Below are 17,704 nucleotides of genomic sequence, written 5' to 3'. Positions count from 1 at the left end.
GAGAAACACTAACAAAATAGGACCCTTCTTATTGCAGACATTTAAATAGTCATAGCTGTAACAGCTCAGGTCTAACTAATATAATTAACCTGTCTCAGTGTGCCGTTCTAGTGACCTGGTCTGCATAATAAGAGCTGGGTTTCAATTGTTTTGGTTTTTGGTAGCAGGCCCTGTGTGCAAATGAATCAATTAATGAATGAATAAACAAGCATCAAGTGGCCTAAGAATATTCCATCGTATTCATAATTAGATAAGTTATCAAAGTAATCAGTTCACATTACCAATCAGACTAAATTAATGAATAAATAATGAATGCCTCCGGTGCCTTTAGCATAGATAATTAATTGTGATTATTTTCCAGCAAAACAAAATGTGATTACAAATCTTACATGTGTCATCCTCATCTGATTAATCCAGACCCCTCCACATAAAAGCTGCATGTGTTAAATAACTGTCTCTAGACCCCAGATCCACCTTCTAACAAAACCATCTACATCCTGTGGCAAGAACAACTTACCAAGTTTAGTGCAAACATTTTTTATTAACACAGTATAAATACAGTTTGATCAACCTACATTATTTTACAAAACCTTGCCTAGAGGTAAAACAACATAGGAAAGTAATTTATTTAGACTGTTTCAAGCTTGTAATCCACATAGCACTCTATCAGTCAAGTACAAATCTTTTATGCAGAATTCATGTGAGATATTAAAGTGTATCCCTGAATTATATACAGCTACAAAATCCCTTTCTGTTCTTAAACTTCTTTGTTGGTGAAGTTATATTTCACTGTTATAATGCTCATGATATTATTGTGTTGTGTTGGTCTACCTCCATAAGCTTTACATTGCTACAGTTATGTATGAAAAAAGTCTAAAAAATGTGTATATGAGAGAAATGGAGCAACATGGTCGTCTTGCCCAGGCTTATCTTCGTGTTCATGACGTTTCCGCTGGTGAAATTAATCAAGAAACGTCCCCAACCTGGTGTGGAAGAGCAGTGGTCACTGGGCCACCATTGTTATTGCGATTGTCTTTGCCCTTCATGAAGAATGTCAGCAGCTCCCCTTTCCCTTTCACAAATATGGGCCCTCTTCGGACAAAGCGGAAGCCATACCCCTTCAAGATGTCATAGCAGCTTTCCACCACCTGAGGGCAGAAAAAGAAAGTTTGAGGGAACTAATAGTAGATGTTCCTGTGTGTGAGTGCATGCGTGCGTGCGTGCGTGCTACCTGGATGTTTCCCATCACTCCAGTGGACTCCATTCTGCTGGCTACATTGACTGTGTTGCCCCAGATGTCATAGTGAGGTTTACGAGCTCCAATCACTCCCGCCAGAACTCCTCCCTTGTTCAGACCTGAGGGGGATCATCACAGAAATCAATAAACAAGACAGACACACACTCACACACACACACACACACACACTGACCGATTCGGAGCATAAAGTTGTTGAAGGACTGTTTGTTGAGATTGTTGAGGGTGACTTTCATGGCCAAGGCAAAGTCTGCCAGGTCAGCGAGGTGCTGCCAGCGCTCAATCACAGACTGGTCCTCTGGCTGTGGGACAACGGGATGTATTTTTAAAGATGACCGTCATCAGCAGCTGATTGTTCTATTTGCAACAAGCTGCATTTGTAAGGTAGAAGCTGTAGACGTGTCACACCTTGCGGTTGCTGTAGCCATTGGTGTTGCTCTCAGGAGTAAGTCCTGATGCAGCCATGTAGGTGCTTCCTATTGTCTTGATCTTAGTGATGAAGCGGAACTCGTCCCTGTCCAGCAACTGTTTGGGAAAGTGGGCATCATATAGTCGTAGGCATTTAAACCGTCTTTAGTTCATTGTTAACATGATGACACATCAGAGTAGAACTGCTAAATCACAATATTTACCACCGTTTTTAGAAATACTGCCAGAACTCACGCTGTCAAAGTCAGAGATGATCTCGTTGAGTATCCTGAGGCACTCGAGGCCTCCATTGTTGATGCTCTCTTCAGTGTAGAAGTCAGAAAAGTTGGGGATGGAAGCAAACATCACACCTATTTCATCATAAGACTGACTGTACAGCTCCTATAAATAATGAATGAAGATGTTAGTTTGCTCTCAATTTATATCTCTATTCATTTCTCTGATAAAACCCATTATTAAAAAAAAACACCAGAGCACTAATATGTTTTTATGAAATCTACCACAAGATGGCACTGTTATGCAATGAATTGCATTTTAGGTGTCACATATTGTACCATCTTTACTTTAGGTGAAAGGGATCTATTGGCAGAAATTGAAAATAAAATAATCATAGGGATGTTTTCACTAGTGTGTTTCATCTAAATTGTACAAATGCATTTTTTCTTTACCCTAGAATGGGCCCCTAAAACACCTACATATCTAAATTATACTATAACTCATACTGTATGTACCTCATCTCTCTTCTTGGTGCCCAGGAAGTGTTTAGCCACATGTTCGGGCAGCATGTTGGTGACCAGGGCTTCGTTCCAGCGTCTCATCTCAAACACTTTCTCCTTCTGGTCATGGACGCCAATCTTCCACAGGAACAGCTTTCTGGACTGACACTCCAGCTGCATACACACGCACAACATGAAAAAGATGAGAGGAGGTCGGCAAGATATTTAGATGGACAATCCATCCATCCATCAATCTGGTCTGTCAAAGCAAATGGAGTCACATTGTCTGCAAAGAGCAGAAAGGAAGTTTTGAGACCCCGATGTGTGACACTGTGTGGGTGGGCAGCACAGTGACTTACATGACGAGCGAAGAAGTAGAAACAAATCATCATGATGATAATCATCATGGTCATCAGATACTTAGATGGCACTATAGACGTTCTGAAAACACAAAGACACAACAATTTAGCAATAACGCATTTAGCTTTATGTGCTGTTTATCAAAATGTATTTATTTAATAATATGAATTTTCATTCACAGTAAAATCCGTCAATCGTGGTTCCGTTTGACCAATTTCTCACCTGTAGGTGGCAAACTGTATGTAGTCGTAAAGGTCATAAATGTCCCTCCAGCTGTAGATGTTCACGGCTCCAGTTGCCGTCACAACCAGCACCATGAGGCCCAGTTTAATCAGCTGGCTGACCTGCACCAACATGGCAGTTGCGACGAGTGACATCACAGCCATGAAGCTGTAGTGCTTTGGATTTTCTGCACAGCTTTGGTCACCGACTGACTCCAAGATGGTGCCTGAGGTGCTGTTGAAGACCTGGATGGCTGGTGGGCTGCAACTTAACTGCAGCATCAAAAAGAAACAGAGTGAGTGATTATAAGTGAACAACTCTTATGTGTCTTTTTTTGTTTGTGTGTGTGTGTTATTTGTAGCATGAAAACTCTTTCAGTAAATTATTTTTAAAATTTTATTAAGGTCAAACATGAACCTGGCTAAGACACATTTAAAACATAATTTGTAGTTTTAACATATGAAGAGTTGGTGATACAATATGCTGTGAAAGAAGCTGCTACCATGGCAACAATAGGAGCAGTAAAACACCGTCAATTCCTTTCTTTTTTCCAAGTGTGACTGTCAGTCACCTTAACGTGACAGCTAACACAGACAAATGAATGTTCACTTTGGCGTCGTCAGACTGTGAAGGCAGCGGTGTGTGTAACAAGCTGCTCCTGTGGGGCCGTGCCACATGAACCAGCAGGCGGCAAGACAGACGGCTAATGGACCCCACTGGGAACATGTAGTCAGACACATAAAAGCCAGTGATAGTTTGATGAGGACAAGGTGGAAACACACAACTGGAGAGACGCACACACCCAGAGGAGCTGATATGATGACATACAACACACAATAGTGGCTACACTATTTTGCACTTTTTAGATATGTTATCACTTTTGTATGTTGATATGTTATTGGCCAATCATAAAAAACACACACAGACAGGTAAATAGTGTATCAGAATCTGGTCACGTCATTACCATGTCAGCGATCACAGCCATGGTTAGAACAAATATGGCTGCCATGGCCCATGTGTTTCTTGCCCATCGGGTGCGATCAATCCACGCTGAGAAAGAAACCAACCTCTTGGAGAACATCTGTGACAAACAAACATGATCAAGTGTCAGCAGGCTATAAATGTAATAAATAAAAGGAGCATTCATTCCTATGCAAATCCTCTAAATGCTGCGTGTAATTATAAATTGACCTCAATCTGAAATTACAAATCAAATTTTAAATATCAGTACTGAGAAGTACAATCGCCCATTTGACACATTCTAAAATAAATTCTGTTTCATCATTAAAATCACAGACGATTATTTTTGCTCTCTCACCTTGGGGAAAATGGCAGCCAGGGAGCAAACTGTGAGGATCAGCAACAAAACTTCTCCTATTACGAAAGTCACATAGTTCACAGCCAACCTAGAGCAAGAACACACGTCAGCCAATTTCTAGCAATTTCAAACAAATAAACTGCCGCCAGAATAAAGTTTGGGCAAAATTAAAGTTACCACCTTCATGAATTTAGCTTTCATATTAGATGTGTATTATTTGCACATGTCAAGGTCATATGAGTAAACTCACTGTGGATCTATGAACACCTGCATCGCCGTGATGAAAAACAACACAATCATGCAGCAGCAGAAGGCCGCTCCGCTGCGCTTCTCCTTCTCTGAGGAGTAATGCTCCTCCAGCTTTCCGTCCACAAAACGCAATGACACAGGGTTGATCTGATGATCCTTCAATCTGCGAGAGACACAGAGTTGATCATTTCATAACAGTGTACATTTGTTTCATTTTTCACTAACTTTAACGCCCTTCTGCTGCCTCCTCTGCTTTTACAATGCCTTTTTTATTTCACCTGTTTTCTTACATTTGTCGAGATTCTCTCTCCAGAAGCTCCTGCTGCAGTCGCCTGTTGATCACTTGCTCCTCAACCATCTTATTCCTCTGAGTATAAGTAAAACACAGATCAGATAGGGGTCATTTTATCAAGTGCTTTTACCGTCTGAGATTTTACAGAATATTTATCATGAATGAAGTGTGTTTCTCTTGAAACATGTGCATCCCCCATGAGGTCTGATATGAACTCCTGCGTCTTTGTAGAGGTTTATTTTCAACACAGGTTTATAGACATCACCATGAGTAAAGACATTTATGACGGATCACCTCCTGTTTACACTCAGTGGGTGTTGACTGGGGTGAGGCTGCGTTCCCATTGGTCGCTGTAGTGTTGATCAACTGGTTTGAATTTCTGTTGGACAGTCTGCTGAGTGACTGATGGAGGAGAAGCAGGACAAACAATGCTACATGAATAAAGATGTAATCTCTTTCTACATGGAGTTTTTCGTTGAAGACAAACATTAAGTGTGTGAATGATTAATCTCACGGCCTGAGTGAAACGAGAACGGCGCTGAATCCACTCACTTTTCCATTAGGTCCATTTGCCACCTGTTTAGGCACCAGAACCAAGTATGTCTCGATGCCTTTCTCCAGCAGGTACTCGCACCTCTCTCCACCGTTCCCCGTCTCCAGTTCAAACTCTCCATGCAGACTGTCCATGGTGCTCTGGGATATATGCACTCTCCTGGGTAACATAACAAACGATTTAAAATAAAGGGCACAAGCAGTCGGCCAGATGTAATCTTTATTTCTCTCCTACCCAGGAATCCCTCCAGACTCCATCTTATTGGCTACGGTGACGTCTGTGGACCAAACATCAAACTGCCATCTTTTCTGACCGAGCACTCCTCCCAGCACCTTGCCTGTGTGGACGCCCACACGCATGTCCACCTCGGTTTTTGTCTTGTCTCGCACGTAACTGGAAAAAGAGGGAAGGCAAAGGATCAATGAGGTGTCCTTGAAGTTATATAAGACAAAAAACCTTTTTATTGTAAGGGTCTGTCTTTCCTGATGAATCCCCCTGTCCTTATTCTGAATGTGCTTTGCTATCTGTGCCCATCTATCTCTCCTTGATTTATTTAAATGTGATTAACTCTCTCTTTCTCTCCTTTTATTTTCTTCTCCATTATTGATTGTAAATTCCTGATGTTGCAGGAATTTATTTTGTCTCTAAATTGTGTTTTATTATCTTGTCTTACGTGTGAAAGTAAAGTCACTACTTACGAGATGGCCTCTACCATTGCGAGGCCCATCATGATGGAGCAGGCAGCGTGGTCCTCTCTGAAGTCAGGAAGACCACAGATGCAATAGTAGCAGTCGCCAAGAATCTTAATCCTCAATTGGTGATGTTGCTGTTAAATGAGATTTAAATAACATGTAACAAATGGGTTATCAAGTTTCTGGAGGTATTTGGTAGAATTTACTTGAAATGGTGTCAGTCATAAAAACGTCCTGATTTGTGAAATATGACTTACAATCTATATTGGACAGGAGGACAGACAGAAAATACAGTGAAATACACACGGATACTCACTGCTGCCAGTTTATCAAAGCTTGCAAACAGCTCATTGAGCAGCTTCACAAGCTCCTGGGCACTGCAGGTTGAGGACAGCTGGGTGAAGCCCACGATGTCAGCAAACAGGATACTGCAGTGAGAGAACGGATGTTGCAAAGAGACACTGAAAAACCCTCTCGTGACATCCTGACTTTAAAACTTCCCAGAACAAAAGGATTGGATTTGTGTGATTTCGTGAAGCTGACCTGACGTTTTCATGGCGGTACATGTACATGGTGTTGAACTGCTGCTGCTGCCCCTCCTGCTGATCGGCCTGGTTCTTCATGCCCTGCAGCATCTCATCAGCGATATGTTTGGGCAGGATGGACAGTAATAATTCCTCCTGTATGTGGACACACAGTCGAGGAAAGTGTGAGTTTGTGATGGTAATGACAGAAAAAATTATTTGCTCCGTGTGTGTGTTTGGTGTGTGTGTGTCAAATGCATGACTGAGGCGGTAAAGTGATCCTCTAGAGATCCTGTCAACTGGTCAGACATGTTCTGGTCGGCTGCTTCTATCTGTCTTCTCCCAGAACCCTTTGGGAAATCTACCTCCATCGTCTCTTCATTCTTGTCTGCATATCCCCATCGTATCCACCCCCGCCTAAACAACTCTCACAGGTCTGCTCACTTTACTCAACAGATTGTCACAGACAGGAACACGGAACAATAAAGCCAGAGTGAAAGAATTAAATTAATATAATCAAGGTTGCAGACAACGTATGTTACTTCATCTTTAACTTCAATATATTGAAGCAGTGATGAATTTTCAAGTTGTGGCTTGACAGGGAGAATATAATGGGATAGAACGGCTGTGTAAACGTTTGCTCATAATTTGATATGATTTCACCGAAACAATTACGAGGCCTTAACTATAAGTTCACTCCTTCAAACTCCATTCTCATATTTCCATCCATTCATCTGGTATATATACCTCTTTTCCTCTGAGGGTCGCCGAATGAGCTGGAGCCAATCCCAGCTGACATTGGGCGAGAGGTGGGGTACGCCCTGCACAGACCGCCAGCGTATCACAGGGCCGACATACAGAGACAAACAACTACACCTATGGTCAATTTGCATGCACACTCAAACCAGGAACCCTCTTGCTGTGAGGTACCAGTGCTAACCACTGTACCACTGTGCTGCCCAGCCTCTTATTGGAAAACCATAAATGATAGCCTCAATTAAGTCAATTAAGATAATTAGCTTATAAGCAATAATCGTTGTGGTCGAAAAGAGAAAAGGTAGCTGCAAAATGAAGGATAGAAAGAGAAGCAATTCTAAAACAGCATTAAAAAAAAGTGGTGCACTTTTAGAAGAATAAGGGTAAAGGCACAAACACAAAAGGACAGTAAATACACAATAATAATAAAATAAATACTATTCTTTTTAAAATATTGAAGTATTGCCTGCCATGTTTTTGCTAAAGGTTGTATCGGTGTGTCTTGTCCCTGACGGTGTCTCTGCTGGTGAAAACAACTGTCTCTCTAATCAACCTATTAGCCGTGCACCGTGCAAAACACTCCATAATTAGGCAGCACAGGGTGTTCTACCTCACTGGCATATTTGTGTCCTCGTGCATAGGTGCACAGTGAAAATAGGAAAGCAAAGAACACGTGACAGTGTGTGTCTGTCCCACTTACCTGCTGGGTACTCTGCTCCTCCAGGGTGAGTTTGACCTCTAGCGACTGACGCGCTTCCAAAAAGGCCATTCTGTATTTCCTGTCCGCCATGTAGTACGACATCACGCCCACCATGGCTGCACACAGGTACAGCATAATGTTGGCGAAAAGCTGAGGAGGCAGAGAGGTGTTTGTGAGGTTTATTGTCACTTTGCTGCCACTGTCTACGATTATATATAAAAACAATTTGAAAAGAATAAACAGAGTTTTTTTAAACTCATATTATCTTATCAATCTTGTGACACATTATTTTTTCCAACTGCTCCCCTTTCCTCCCAATTTTCCTCCACATCTGTGTGACACACTTTTGGCCTTGCACAGCAAAATTGTTTTGGCCCAGATCTGGCCCACACTGTCGCACTTCATGTGGCCTGAAATATTGTGTGGAATGATAGCACTTGGGTGGTCCTCTCCTTTTTGCCATCGTAAACCATATCCATACTGCATGTCAACCAAAGCTGCCAATGGTATCCCAAATTTGTTTTTGTGCTATTTGTGCCATATTCACCATTCATCACATGGGGCAGCTTAGGTTTACATCCAGATGACAACTTCCCAAGAGCAACACATATTTGCCAAAAAAGGCCCACATTTGTTTTGGAATATTTGGGCCACATTTACATTTTTACAAGTGGACAACTTTAGGCTCATCCATTTTCTCAGGGGCCACAAGAGGCCAGAAGTTCTACATCATTGGCTTAAGTGACCCACAGCCATATGCAATCTTGACGCAACATTTACCTGTCTCACCAGCATGGACCCCTGCAGGTTGGCATCAAACCTTTGAGCCACAGTCACCCCCAACACCAGGGTGTGTATCCCGGAGGACAGGGCCGTGAGCAGCAGGAGAGGCACCAGGTTCAGGGGCAGCGTCAGGAAGCTGGAGAAACTGAAGAAGGCCTGCCAGCCCACCGAGTCACTGGCGTGAGAGAAACGCTCATAGTTGAGTCCCATGTAACATAAAACGTGCACGGTGACCATCAGCCACAGAATGTACGGCACCGCTCCACGGGAGACCGGCGACGCAGGGAGCTTCTGGAACCAGCACAGCGCGTAAAGGACGATGTCCGCGGCCAGACCCACGGCTGCCACCACCACCATGGCCAGCTTGTCCTCGGTGTACACCACCGCGCACATGATGATGATGAAGCTGTTGAAGAGAGCGGCGAACATCACCAGAACCAGCAGGTTTTCTTGTCTCTGGCGGCGGAAGTAGTTCTGGTAAAGCCTCTCCAAAGACTCGGGCGTAAAGGTGAGGCGCACGGCGCGGGGCAGGCAGCGGCAGCAGCTGGACTGAAGGACAGTCACCTCCCGTGCAAGGCCCGTTTCGTGACCCGGGTCACTGCCGGGAACCTGCAATGAATACTCCGGAGAGTAGCCTGCAGACTGCTCCGTGTCTGTGGTGTGGACCCGGTTCACAGACATGATGGTGAGGTTAATCCTCCTGATGCATGTAATACTGGGTTAGTGGTGCCGAAGCGCACTGGATGACCCACGGAGAAGCTGTGTTGTGTCCCATCTTTGGAGATGATTACATTATCAAGGTTTTAATGGTGCAGGGAAGTGATGCAATTTCAATGCAGAAGATAATCCCATTCCAGAGTGAAGAGTTCCAAAAGATTCACCATGAAAAATCTCTTACCTTAAGAGTTTATTACCATGTTTCTCCATAAGTTTAGTGCTGTTTATCTCTCTGTTGTTTCAGGAGGAAAAACTTTTTGCATCTTCAAAACCATGAGCCACAGCTGGACGTCCATCTGCACTATGCACATCAACTCCTCAAACCAAATGACACCATATATTAGTTTGCAAATCCATATTCCTTCTAATCACTGTGAGCTCTCCACAACATACATCTACTCTAATCTATTCTGTCTTCTGATATCACTCTTTTTCTTCTTCCTCCTCCCACCTCCACCCTCCCCCTTCTCTGAACACCAAGTCCTCTGTTACTGTTGCTAAGACGAAACCAAAGTAACTGTCGGCTTGTGACCACGTCTGGGGAGGTGATGGTGTGAAGAAGAGTGGAAATGAGGTGATTAAAGCTACTCAGGAAAAAAGTCAACAATCAACAGTTTAAAATGCTCTCCATTAATCAGTCTTCCTTTTTCTCAGGGAATAATATGACATCAGTGAGTGAATACACCACGTTAACAGTTCACACCTGTTTATTCAAAACTGATAGACACAATAAAGTAATTTCAATTACAATATTACTTTTATGTCAGTGTAGACAGGGAACAAAAGTAAAAAAAAAACAGTCTTTACAAAATAAAATGGCATAATCAGGCGCATGACAGGCAGGAGAAAAAGATAGCGTTAATCATTCTCTGTGTGATTTACCTGCACTCAGAGAGCTTCCCCAGGCCAACAATACAGCCACAACAACTCCTTCAGTCCCCAGTCTCCTCAGGGCCTCGGTGCCTAAAGGCGCAGCCCCAAGTGCCCCGGCTCCGATAGGTGCCGCTGCTGCGATGACCGTCTCCATGCCGATTCCTTTAATTAGGTCTGGCCCTGTGAGAAGACCCCTTTGTAGATTCACCTGAGTGTGGAACACATAGTTGCTGTCAATGCTACGCCTTGTGTGGCAGGAATCGCACCAACAACAAGTGAACCTACTGCTAATGTTGATTTTCTTGATGCAAACGCTTGTTTTGCTGCAACACTTGCAGCTCTGAGTGACACCCCTGCTCCTTACATCCCCCCCATGCTGCTGGAGGCCTCAAGGGATGAGCTGGATCCCAGAATAACTCTCAGTGACACTGAGGATATCATAGCAGCTCCCACAGCGACCTCTCCAGTCACCCCTGGGCCCAGACATCATCATTTTCGAGTATGAGTAGACTACAAGGACAAGGACGACTTGGGCTGCAAAGAAGATCCACAGTGGAAGAATGCTAGCTGTGTTAAACCCCCCACAAGAGAAACAAGCAATGAGGTGAACACAAGGCACGTCACCGTCACCACTCCGATGCCTGTGGAACCGGCTTGACTAGCAGCCAGCGTCGCTGTTTCAGTCAGTGTGGGCTCAACTGCAAATAATACACTTCCTTCAAATGCAAAGGCTGCCGCCCTGCGTGTCGACGCCACAATAAAAACTCCTGGGAGAGGTGAAGACATTAGGAATGAATTCACGTGTGTTCTATTAGTCACCACAGGTTGAAAGTACTTAGGTCATTTAGGTAGAACCAACCAGATAAAACTTTACTCAGTGTGTTGTGGGTAACAGGTGACAGCCAAAAGACCTGTTGTGTCAGGTTATGGAGAAATACAACATGACACTGTTAGTTGAGTGTTCTAGAGATATATTTAACAACTCACATATGAATATAGGCCTTCAATAAGAACCACTTTTAAGGTTACCAGGTTGTGGAAAATCCTCCATTAACATGACACCTTATTTGTCTTCTCATAAATTGCTTACATTTTTATTAAAATACCCCATAATTGAAGTGTTTTTCAATAATAGCATCCAGAGAAGGGCTGCAGGACCAAAATCCATGTTTAGTCCAGACGCCTTAATACCACTGCAAACTTGATGGATTACTGTGAAGCCTTTATTAATCGTTTATCATTTATCTACATTGATTGATTGGTGATTGATTAACATTTGCTTCATAAATGGGTACTTTACGACTTTGGAGGTCTCTCTATTAATTGCAAAACAGATCATATTAAAGGAGGCTTTATCATAACCTGGCTGTAGATATTGGAACTGATTAATAAAGACAATAACTGACTAATTAACTATACATAAAGGGAAATATAATATATATATGTAAAGAACTTCTTCAGAACTGCTTTCAATGTGTGATGATTCTATGTTTTTATCTTTACTGTGTCTTTCTTTTCAATTCTGTGAAAGTGTTTTTGAGTTTCTTGAGAAGCACCATACAAGTTTTATCATTATCATAATTATGAAGTTGTGTTTAAAAAGATGAGAATATAAACTTTAGATGAGAAACTTCAGCAAAATGAGAAATGACAGAAAGTGAGGTGAGTCAAAAACTAAACGGCCCCGCCTCCTCTATCCCCTTTAGCTTCCTGCTCTGTGGTCAGCTGACACTTCACGTCACATGACTTTCACTTCCTGCTTCTCGGGCAGCAGTTCGGTTTATCTACCGTTGTCGACATTTTCTAAAGTTCAGCATGTGATTTGTGTGACGGGCCGAGCTCAGTTGAATAGAAGAATCGAGGAGACGTGAACTCTTCGTCTTTTAGTTTTCCCTCCTGCAGCGTCACGTCACCGCTGAATCACAGTAAGTGAACTCACCTTTTCCCACTGGTTGTTTGGAACCTGCACCAGAAACACCGACAGTTAAACTATTTTAAAGTACCTCAGTCAATTATTTTTTTATACTTTCCTTGTTAATTCTTTGCACATTATTACAATTTATGTAATAGGAAACAGTCAGGATAATGATTTTTGCTTCGGTGTGATGTGTATTTAATTGCTCAGGCATTATATCTGCCATGCTGTTTTCTGCAGTAAGTGCTGAGTGTGGATGTGATCAGCTGTGTTTCAGCCACAGTCACACCCTGTCAGTCCTGACTGATCCTGTCAGCGAACAAAGGAAAAAGCAGGTTTCGCTGCAGGTTATGCAGGAACCAAACATATAGTGACTGTAAAACACTGTAGCCTTGTATTTAACTTTGATGCAGTGCAGGGTACAGCATAGTGCATCTGATTCAACTTGATGTTATTTTCCTCTGCAGGAATGCATCTGGCGGTGCTCTTACTCGCCTCGGCGCTCCCTCTGACCACCTTGGCCCTCGACAACGGACTGATGCTGACCCCTCCTATGGGCTGGTTGGCTTGGGAGCGATACCGCTGTGATATTGACTGCGACAATGACCCCAAGAACTGCATCAGGTGAGGCAACACAGCACAAACATAGCACACTGTGATCTCATGTTATGTTAACATTCATTTAATGCTATCCCATTGAGCTTTAAAAACAGGGTTTATTGGCGAACCGCATACCTTGTGACTTCTCCATGTTTTGTAGTTCTTCCTCAATGATAAAGATATTAGCCAACAGTAAACAAGAACAACGCCACAGTCAGAATTGATCTAAGCACAATCAGCTTGGCTGTGGGAAAGACTATGGATACCTACGCTCTCTGTCTGTAGTATAAGAGCTAATGTGGCATTTCAAATGTTATTCTCTACATGGCTACTTCACTTTATCTTCAGTATGGGGAATTAATCCTTGTACTTCTGTCATACTTGACACAGTTCCTAGTTTTTTCTTTATGTTCTTTGAAAAGTCCAAACAATACATTTATCAAATGACAGTGACATATTTTTGTTTACACCTTCTAATGAGACGTTACTCTTTCTCTTCCAGTGAGAATCTGTTCATCGACATGGCAGACAGACTCTTCGAGGACGGCTGGAAGGAGCTTGGCTACGTCTATGTGAACATAGATGACTGCTGGGCATCCATGGAGAGAGACAAGCAGGGTCGGCTGCAGGCGGACCCAAAGAGGTATATAGTATATGCACGCTATATGCTCAACGACACACACACACACACACACACACACACACACACACACACACACACACACACACACATACACACACACACACACACACACACAGGTCATTACTCCAAAGTGCAAACATTTATATGTGATCTTTAAACAGGCATGTCAATAAAACGGTTGGTGAGACAGAGTGACAGTCATGCATTTATATAACCAAAACATTAACCAGCAGATTGGATTGCGTGCAGCGTTACTGCATCAACATGTTTTATATGCGGCATCAGCATATTAAAACATAACACACCTCCCTGAAAGGTGGAAGTGAAAATACATGATGAGGAAATCACACTGTAGTTATGAACAGCTTCAGGCTTTAGTGAGTTAGAGCTTCGCTATGTGACTGGAAACCCATATTGTTCAGTTTATGTATGAGTAGAGGTATAAATGATAGTTTAAATGCATTGTTAATTAATTTTTTTCATTCTTTCCTAACATTAACTTTATAATAGAGACATCTGAATGATGCAGTTGAGTTATTTACATTGGTTGTTCTGCTGCAGACTATGATTTATACAAAAGCAGTGATGAAAAGGAACAGTTCACTCTTCATCGAGTTGAAAACCTTGCATTGACTTTTACACACTTAATCAATATACTGTATTACTTTGTGAAAAAACAACATGAGTTGAGCCAAAGTGCTTTATCATGGCAAAATGAAACGTAGGGATAAAAAGAAAGAGGAAAAATTAGAGACACATCATATCTGAAAAAGGTAAAAATAATGACAAACACTAACAGAATCATTAGACAGTGTCAAGCTGAATTAAAAGCAAGATTGAAAGGTAGGACTTTAAATTAGATTTCAAGTATCGATAGTGGGACAAGACCTAATGTGGGATGGACAGAAAAAAGCTGGTCCCTTAAGTGTTTGGACGAGAACGTGGGACTAGAGGAGTTGTGAGGATTTTCTAAGTGATCTGGGGGCAAAATGTGGGATTAAGAAATCAGTGATATAATGAGGGGCAAGACCATTTAAAGCTTTGTAAACAAACAGGAACTGTTTATCATGCTTCCCCTTAGATTCCCAGGAGGCATCAAAAGACTGGCACGCTACATGCATGACAGAGGACTCAAGCTGGGGATCTACGCGGACATGGGCACGCACACCTGTGGGGGCTACCCCGGCACCCCACTGGACAAGATCGAGATCGATGCTCAGACCTTCGCAGACTGGGAAGTGGATATGTTAAAATTTGATGGCTGTTACTCTGATGTCATGCAGCAGGAGCAGGGTGAGACATTTCGTGACTTTTACTTTGTGGTTTTCAATATGTAACTGATTTGCTGATGTCTGATGCTCGTTCCTCTCTTTGACAGGTTACCCTCTTATGTCAAAGGCTTTAAATGCCACCGGCCGCCCCATTGCCTACTCCTGCAGCTGGCCCGCCTACCAGGGAGGCCTGCCACCGAAGGTATCACCAGAATATGTTTAAACATATTTCATGTCACTGAAAACATTTCAAGACTCTGTTGATGTGAAACTGATTTACGTTTCCAGGTGAATTACACTCAGCTGGGTGAGATTTGTAACCTGTGGCGTAACTATGGCGACATCCAGGATTCTTGGGACAGCATCCTGAACATTGTTGACTGGTTCTTCGAGAACCAGGATGTCCTGTCACCTGCAGCGGGTCCTGGAAGGTGGAACGACCCTGACATGGTCTGTTTATCTGACATAACACCATTTTCACATATTCACTAATGAGTACATGCTCTGTTGGTAGGGATGGGTAGAGGGTAGCATACCAATGGTACAAGCACCGAGAGGAACGATCTACCATTTCATGTCATTTTCCTCGATTGTCTAATTTCAACTTCTTAAGCTGGTTATTGGAGACTTTGGCCTCAGCATTGATCAGTCCCGCGCTCAAATGGCTCTGTGGGCGATTATGGCCGCTCCTATTTTCATGTCCAATGACCTACGCACCATCAGCAGTGAGGCCCGCGTTATCCTACAGAACAGAATGGCCATCGGCATCAGCCAGGACCTCTTGGGCATTCAGGGAAGACAAATTGTGAAGGTGACGCACTTTTGCTTGGATCTTGCAAGTTCTCATCTCTGTCCTCTGTAATCATGATGTTTATTCTTGTTGTTATTATTCACATTTTCTCCTCCATGTTATTTTACCAGGAGAAAAGTGGCATTCAGGTGTTTTGGCGCCCCCTGTCAAAAAATGCCAGTGCCTTGGTGTTCTTCAGTCGTCGGACTGACATGCCATATCGCTATAAAACGTCCCTCAGCAAACTCAGCTTCACGAGCGGCAGCTACAAGGTACGTCTTTTAAAAGTCCTCTACGCCGTTATATTTTGTCGTACTCAAGATTCTGTCATACAAATATAGAGTTTGGCTTTGTTGAAAATTTAATTAAACTACTGTATATATAAAATATAAAATGCTGTTTATCTTATATTAGCAGACAGTTTCAGATACTGTGCAGCTTTTTAAATGTTATTAATTGTAAGCTGCCTTCAAGCTAGATTTGTTCTTTCCCCTTGACAATATTAAATATTTATTATCAGATGTTTTCTATGAATCTGTCCATCGTTTTTATAAAATTATTCGTCTGGTTTCAAAATTAAATTAATATAGATACTGTAACTAACCTCATGCATGAATATAGCAGGAGACTTACTCATTGTTTCCCTCACTGTTTTATTTCTACTCCTCCTCAGATCATTGATGTGTTCACTGACAAGTCTGTGATGCTGAAAGACTCCACTGACTTTGTGGTGTCAGTGAACCCCACCGGTGTGGTTATGTGGTATGTCTCGGCACCTGCCAAACTGAATCTCCAATTCTTCAGAGGTGGAAAACTCCAGAGATCCGCCCATCATGAAAATGCTATTCCTAATGTCTTCCTCTGACCGCTCTGAAATTCATCAGTGAACAATCACTTCACAGCTTCTTATTGATACTTACTTATTTTAAACCTTCTATGTGAACCACAACTAGATTAGTAGATCATAAAGGCAATATCTATCTTATTATTTCCTAATCCATCTTTTCAAATTCTGCACTTGAGTTACATTGTTGATCAAGTAAAAGGGTTCAAAACATTTCCCACTTCAAAGGTGGTGTTAAAGGACACATGCAGAGTGTTCCTGAGCCTCAGAGCATAGGAGCTTATAGTTTCAAATAAAGGAAGGATGATGAAGGTCAGGCTGGTTTTTCAGAAGAATGTTTGCATAAAATGTTTTCTTTGGCTTTTTTTGTGCTTTTTTTAAAGAAACATAATTTTTGCTCTGTCAAGCTCCACATGATGCACTGCTCAGGTTAATTGTCATAACTGTGTTTTTGAACAATTAAAATAATTTTATTAAGAAATGATTCTGTGAATTCATTGGAACAAATAAGTTTCATTTTTAACATGAGCCTTTTTGAAGAATTGGGCATCTATTACCTGATCAGAATGGGTTATGTTAGCCCTCCTACAACTAATACTTTACCTGGAGTTACTTTAATCAAAAAACCTGACAATAATTCACCAATAACACTGAAAGAATCCTAATAACTATGTAAAAATGGTAAAAGGCAGTTATTCACTGAAGGGTTGTAACTCTCAATTGCTAAATATATCTCAACCCATTGCTGTGTGTCTGTGTGTGACAGGTTTCTGCTTTAGTTTTAACTTTTCTTGTCCTCATCATTTGTGTATTTAATTTATTTTACTTTATAATCTGACATAATTCTTCAGCCTTTTAGGCATGATGTCATCTGAAGAGTGGCTGATTATGTATATTTCTGGTAAATATACATCATGATTTTAAACAAAAATCAAATACACTGATATTTGTTAAAGTACATAAATTAGAGATATTTTATATATTTTATCCACTGTAACAAATGCTCATAACCATACTGTGCCAGTAGAGGGCAGCGCTGCTCTTTGTTTCCTGACGAGGACATAACAGGCCTTCCTGTCGCTGCTCAATGTCTGAACACAAGGACATCACCCTCGCTCCTTTATCTCTGTGTTATGACTTAGTCTCCTCTCACATCACACTATCCCATCTTTACAAAAGTATAACAGTGTATAAACGGTCTT

At 42.0% G+C, this 17,704-nt stretch overlaps 2 protein-coding genes across 2 annotated transcripts; one reads left to right on the top strand and one right to left on the bottom strand.

Moving 5' to 3' along the window:
- Window positions 1–524: 524 nt before the first annotated feature.
- LOC109632332 (adenylate cyclase type 3-like) lies at window positions 525–9,659 on the bottom strand. The gene is made up of 20 exons (XM_020091558.2): window positions 8,847–9,659; window positions 8,067–8,216; window positions 6,630–6,766; window positions 6,403–6,514; window positions 6,093–6,220; window positions 5,629–5,787; window positions 5,394–5,553; window positions 5,136–5,243; window positions 4,840–4,916; window positions 4,551–4,712; window positions 4,301–4,388; window positions 3,947–4,063; window positions 2,983–3,254; window positions 2,760–2,841; window positions 2,416–2,574; window positions 1,919–2,065; window positions 1,664–1,780; window positions 1,431–1,557; window positions 1,232–1,356; window positions 525–1,148 (listed from the first exon to the last, which is right to left on the bottom strand). The coding sequence occupies exons 1-20, from the start codon at window positions 9,528–9,530 to the stop codon at window positions 966–968; spliced, it is 3,294 nt and encodes a 1,097-aa protein (XP_019947117.2). The 5' UTR covers window positions 9,531–9,659; the 3' UTR covers window positions 525–965.
- A 2,480-nt stretch (window positions 9,660–12,139) lies between these two features.
- naga (N-acetylgalactosaminidase, alpha) lies at window positions 12,140–16,983 on the top strand. The gene is made up of 9 exons (XM_020091773.2): window positions 12,140–12,364; window positions 12,822–12,978; window positions 13,457–13,597; window positions 14,679–14,890; window positions 14,976–15,070; window positions 15,157–15,318; window positions 15,482–15,679; window positions 15,790–15,930; window positions 16,332–16,983. Exons 2-9 carry the CDS (start codon window positions 12,824–12,826, stop codon window positions 16,521–16,523), a joined length of 1,296 nt encoding a protein of 431 aa, XP_019947332.2. The 5' UTR covers window positions 12,140–12,364; window positions 12,822–12,823; the 3' UTR covers window positions 16,524–16,983.
- The last annotated feature ends 721 nt before the right edge of the window (window positions 16,984–17,704 follow it).

Source organism: Paralichthys olivaceus, chromosome 19, assembly GCF_024713975.1.
Source record: "Paralichthys olivaceus isolate ysfri-2021 chromosome 19, ASM2471397v2, whole genome shotgun sequence".
Lineage (NCBI taxonomy): Eukaryota > Metazoa > Chordata > Actinopteri > Pleuronectiformes > Paralichthyidae > Paralichthys > Paralichthys olivaceus.
Note: the sequence above shows the minus strand (reverse complement) of the source record. Positions and strands in the feature narration are given on the sequence as shown.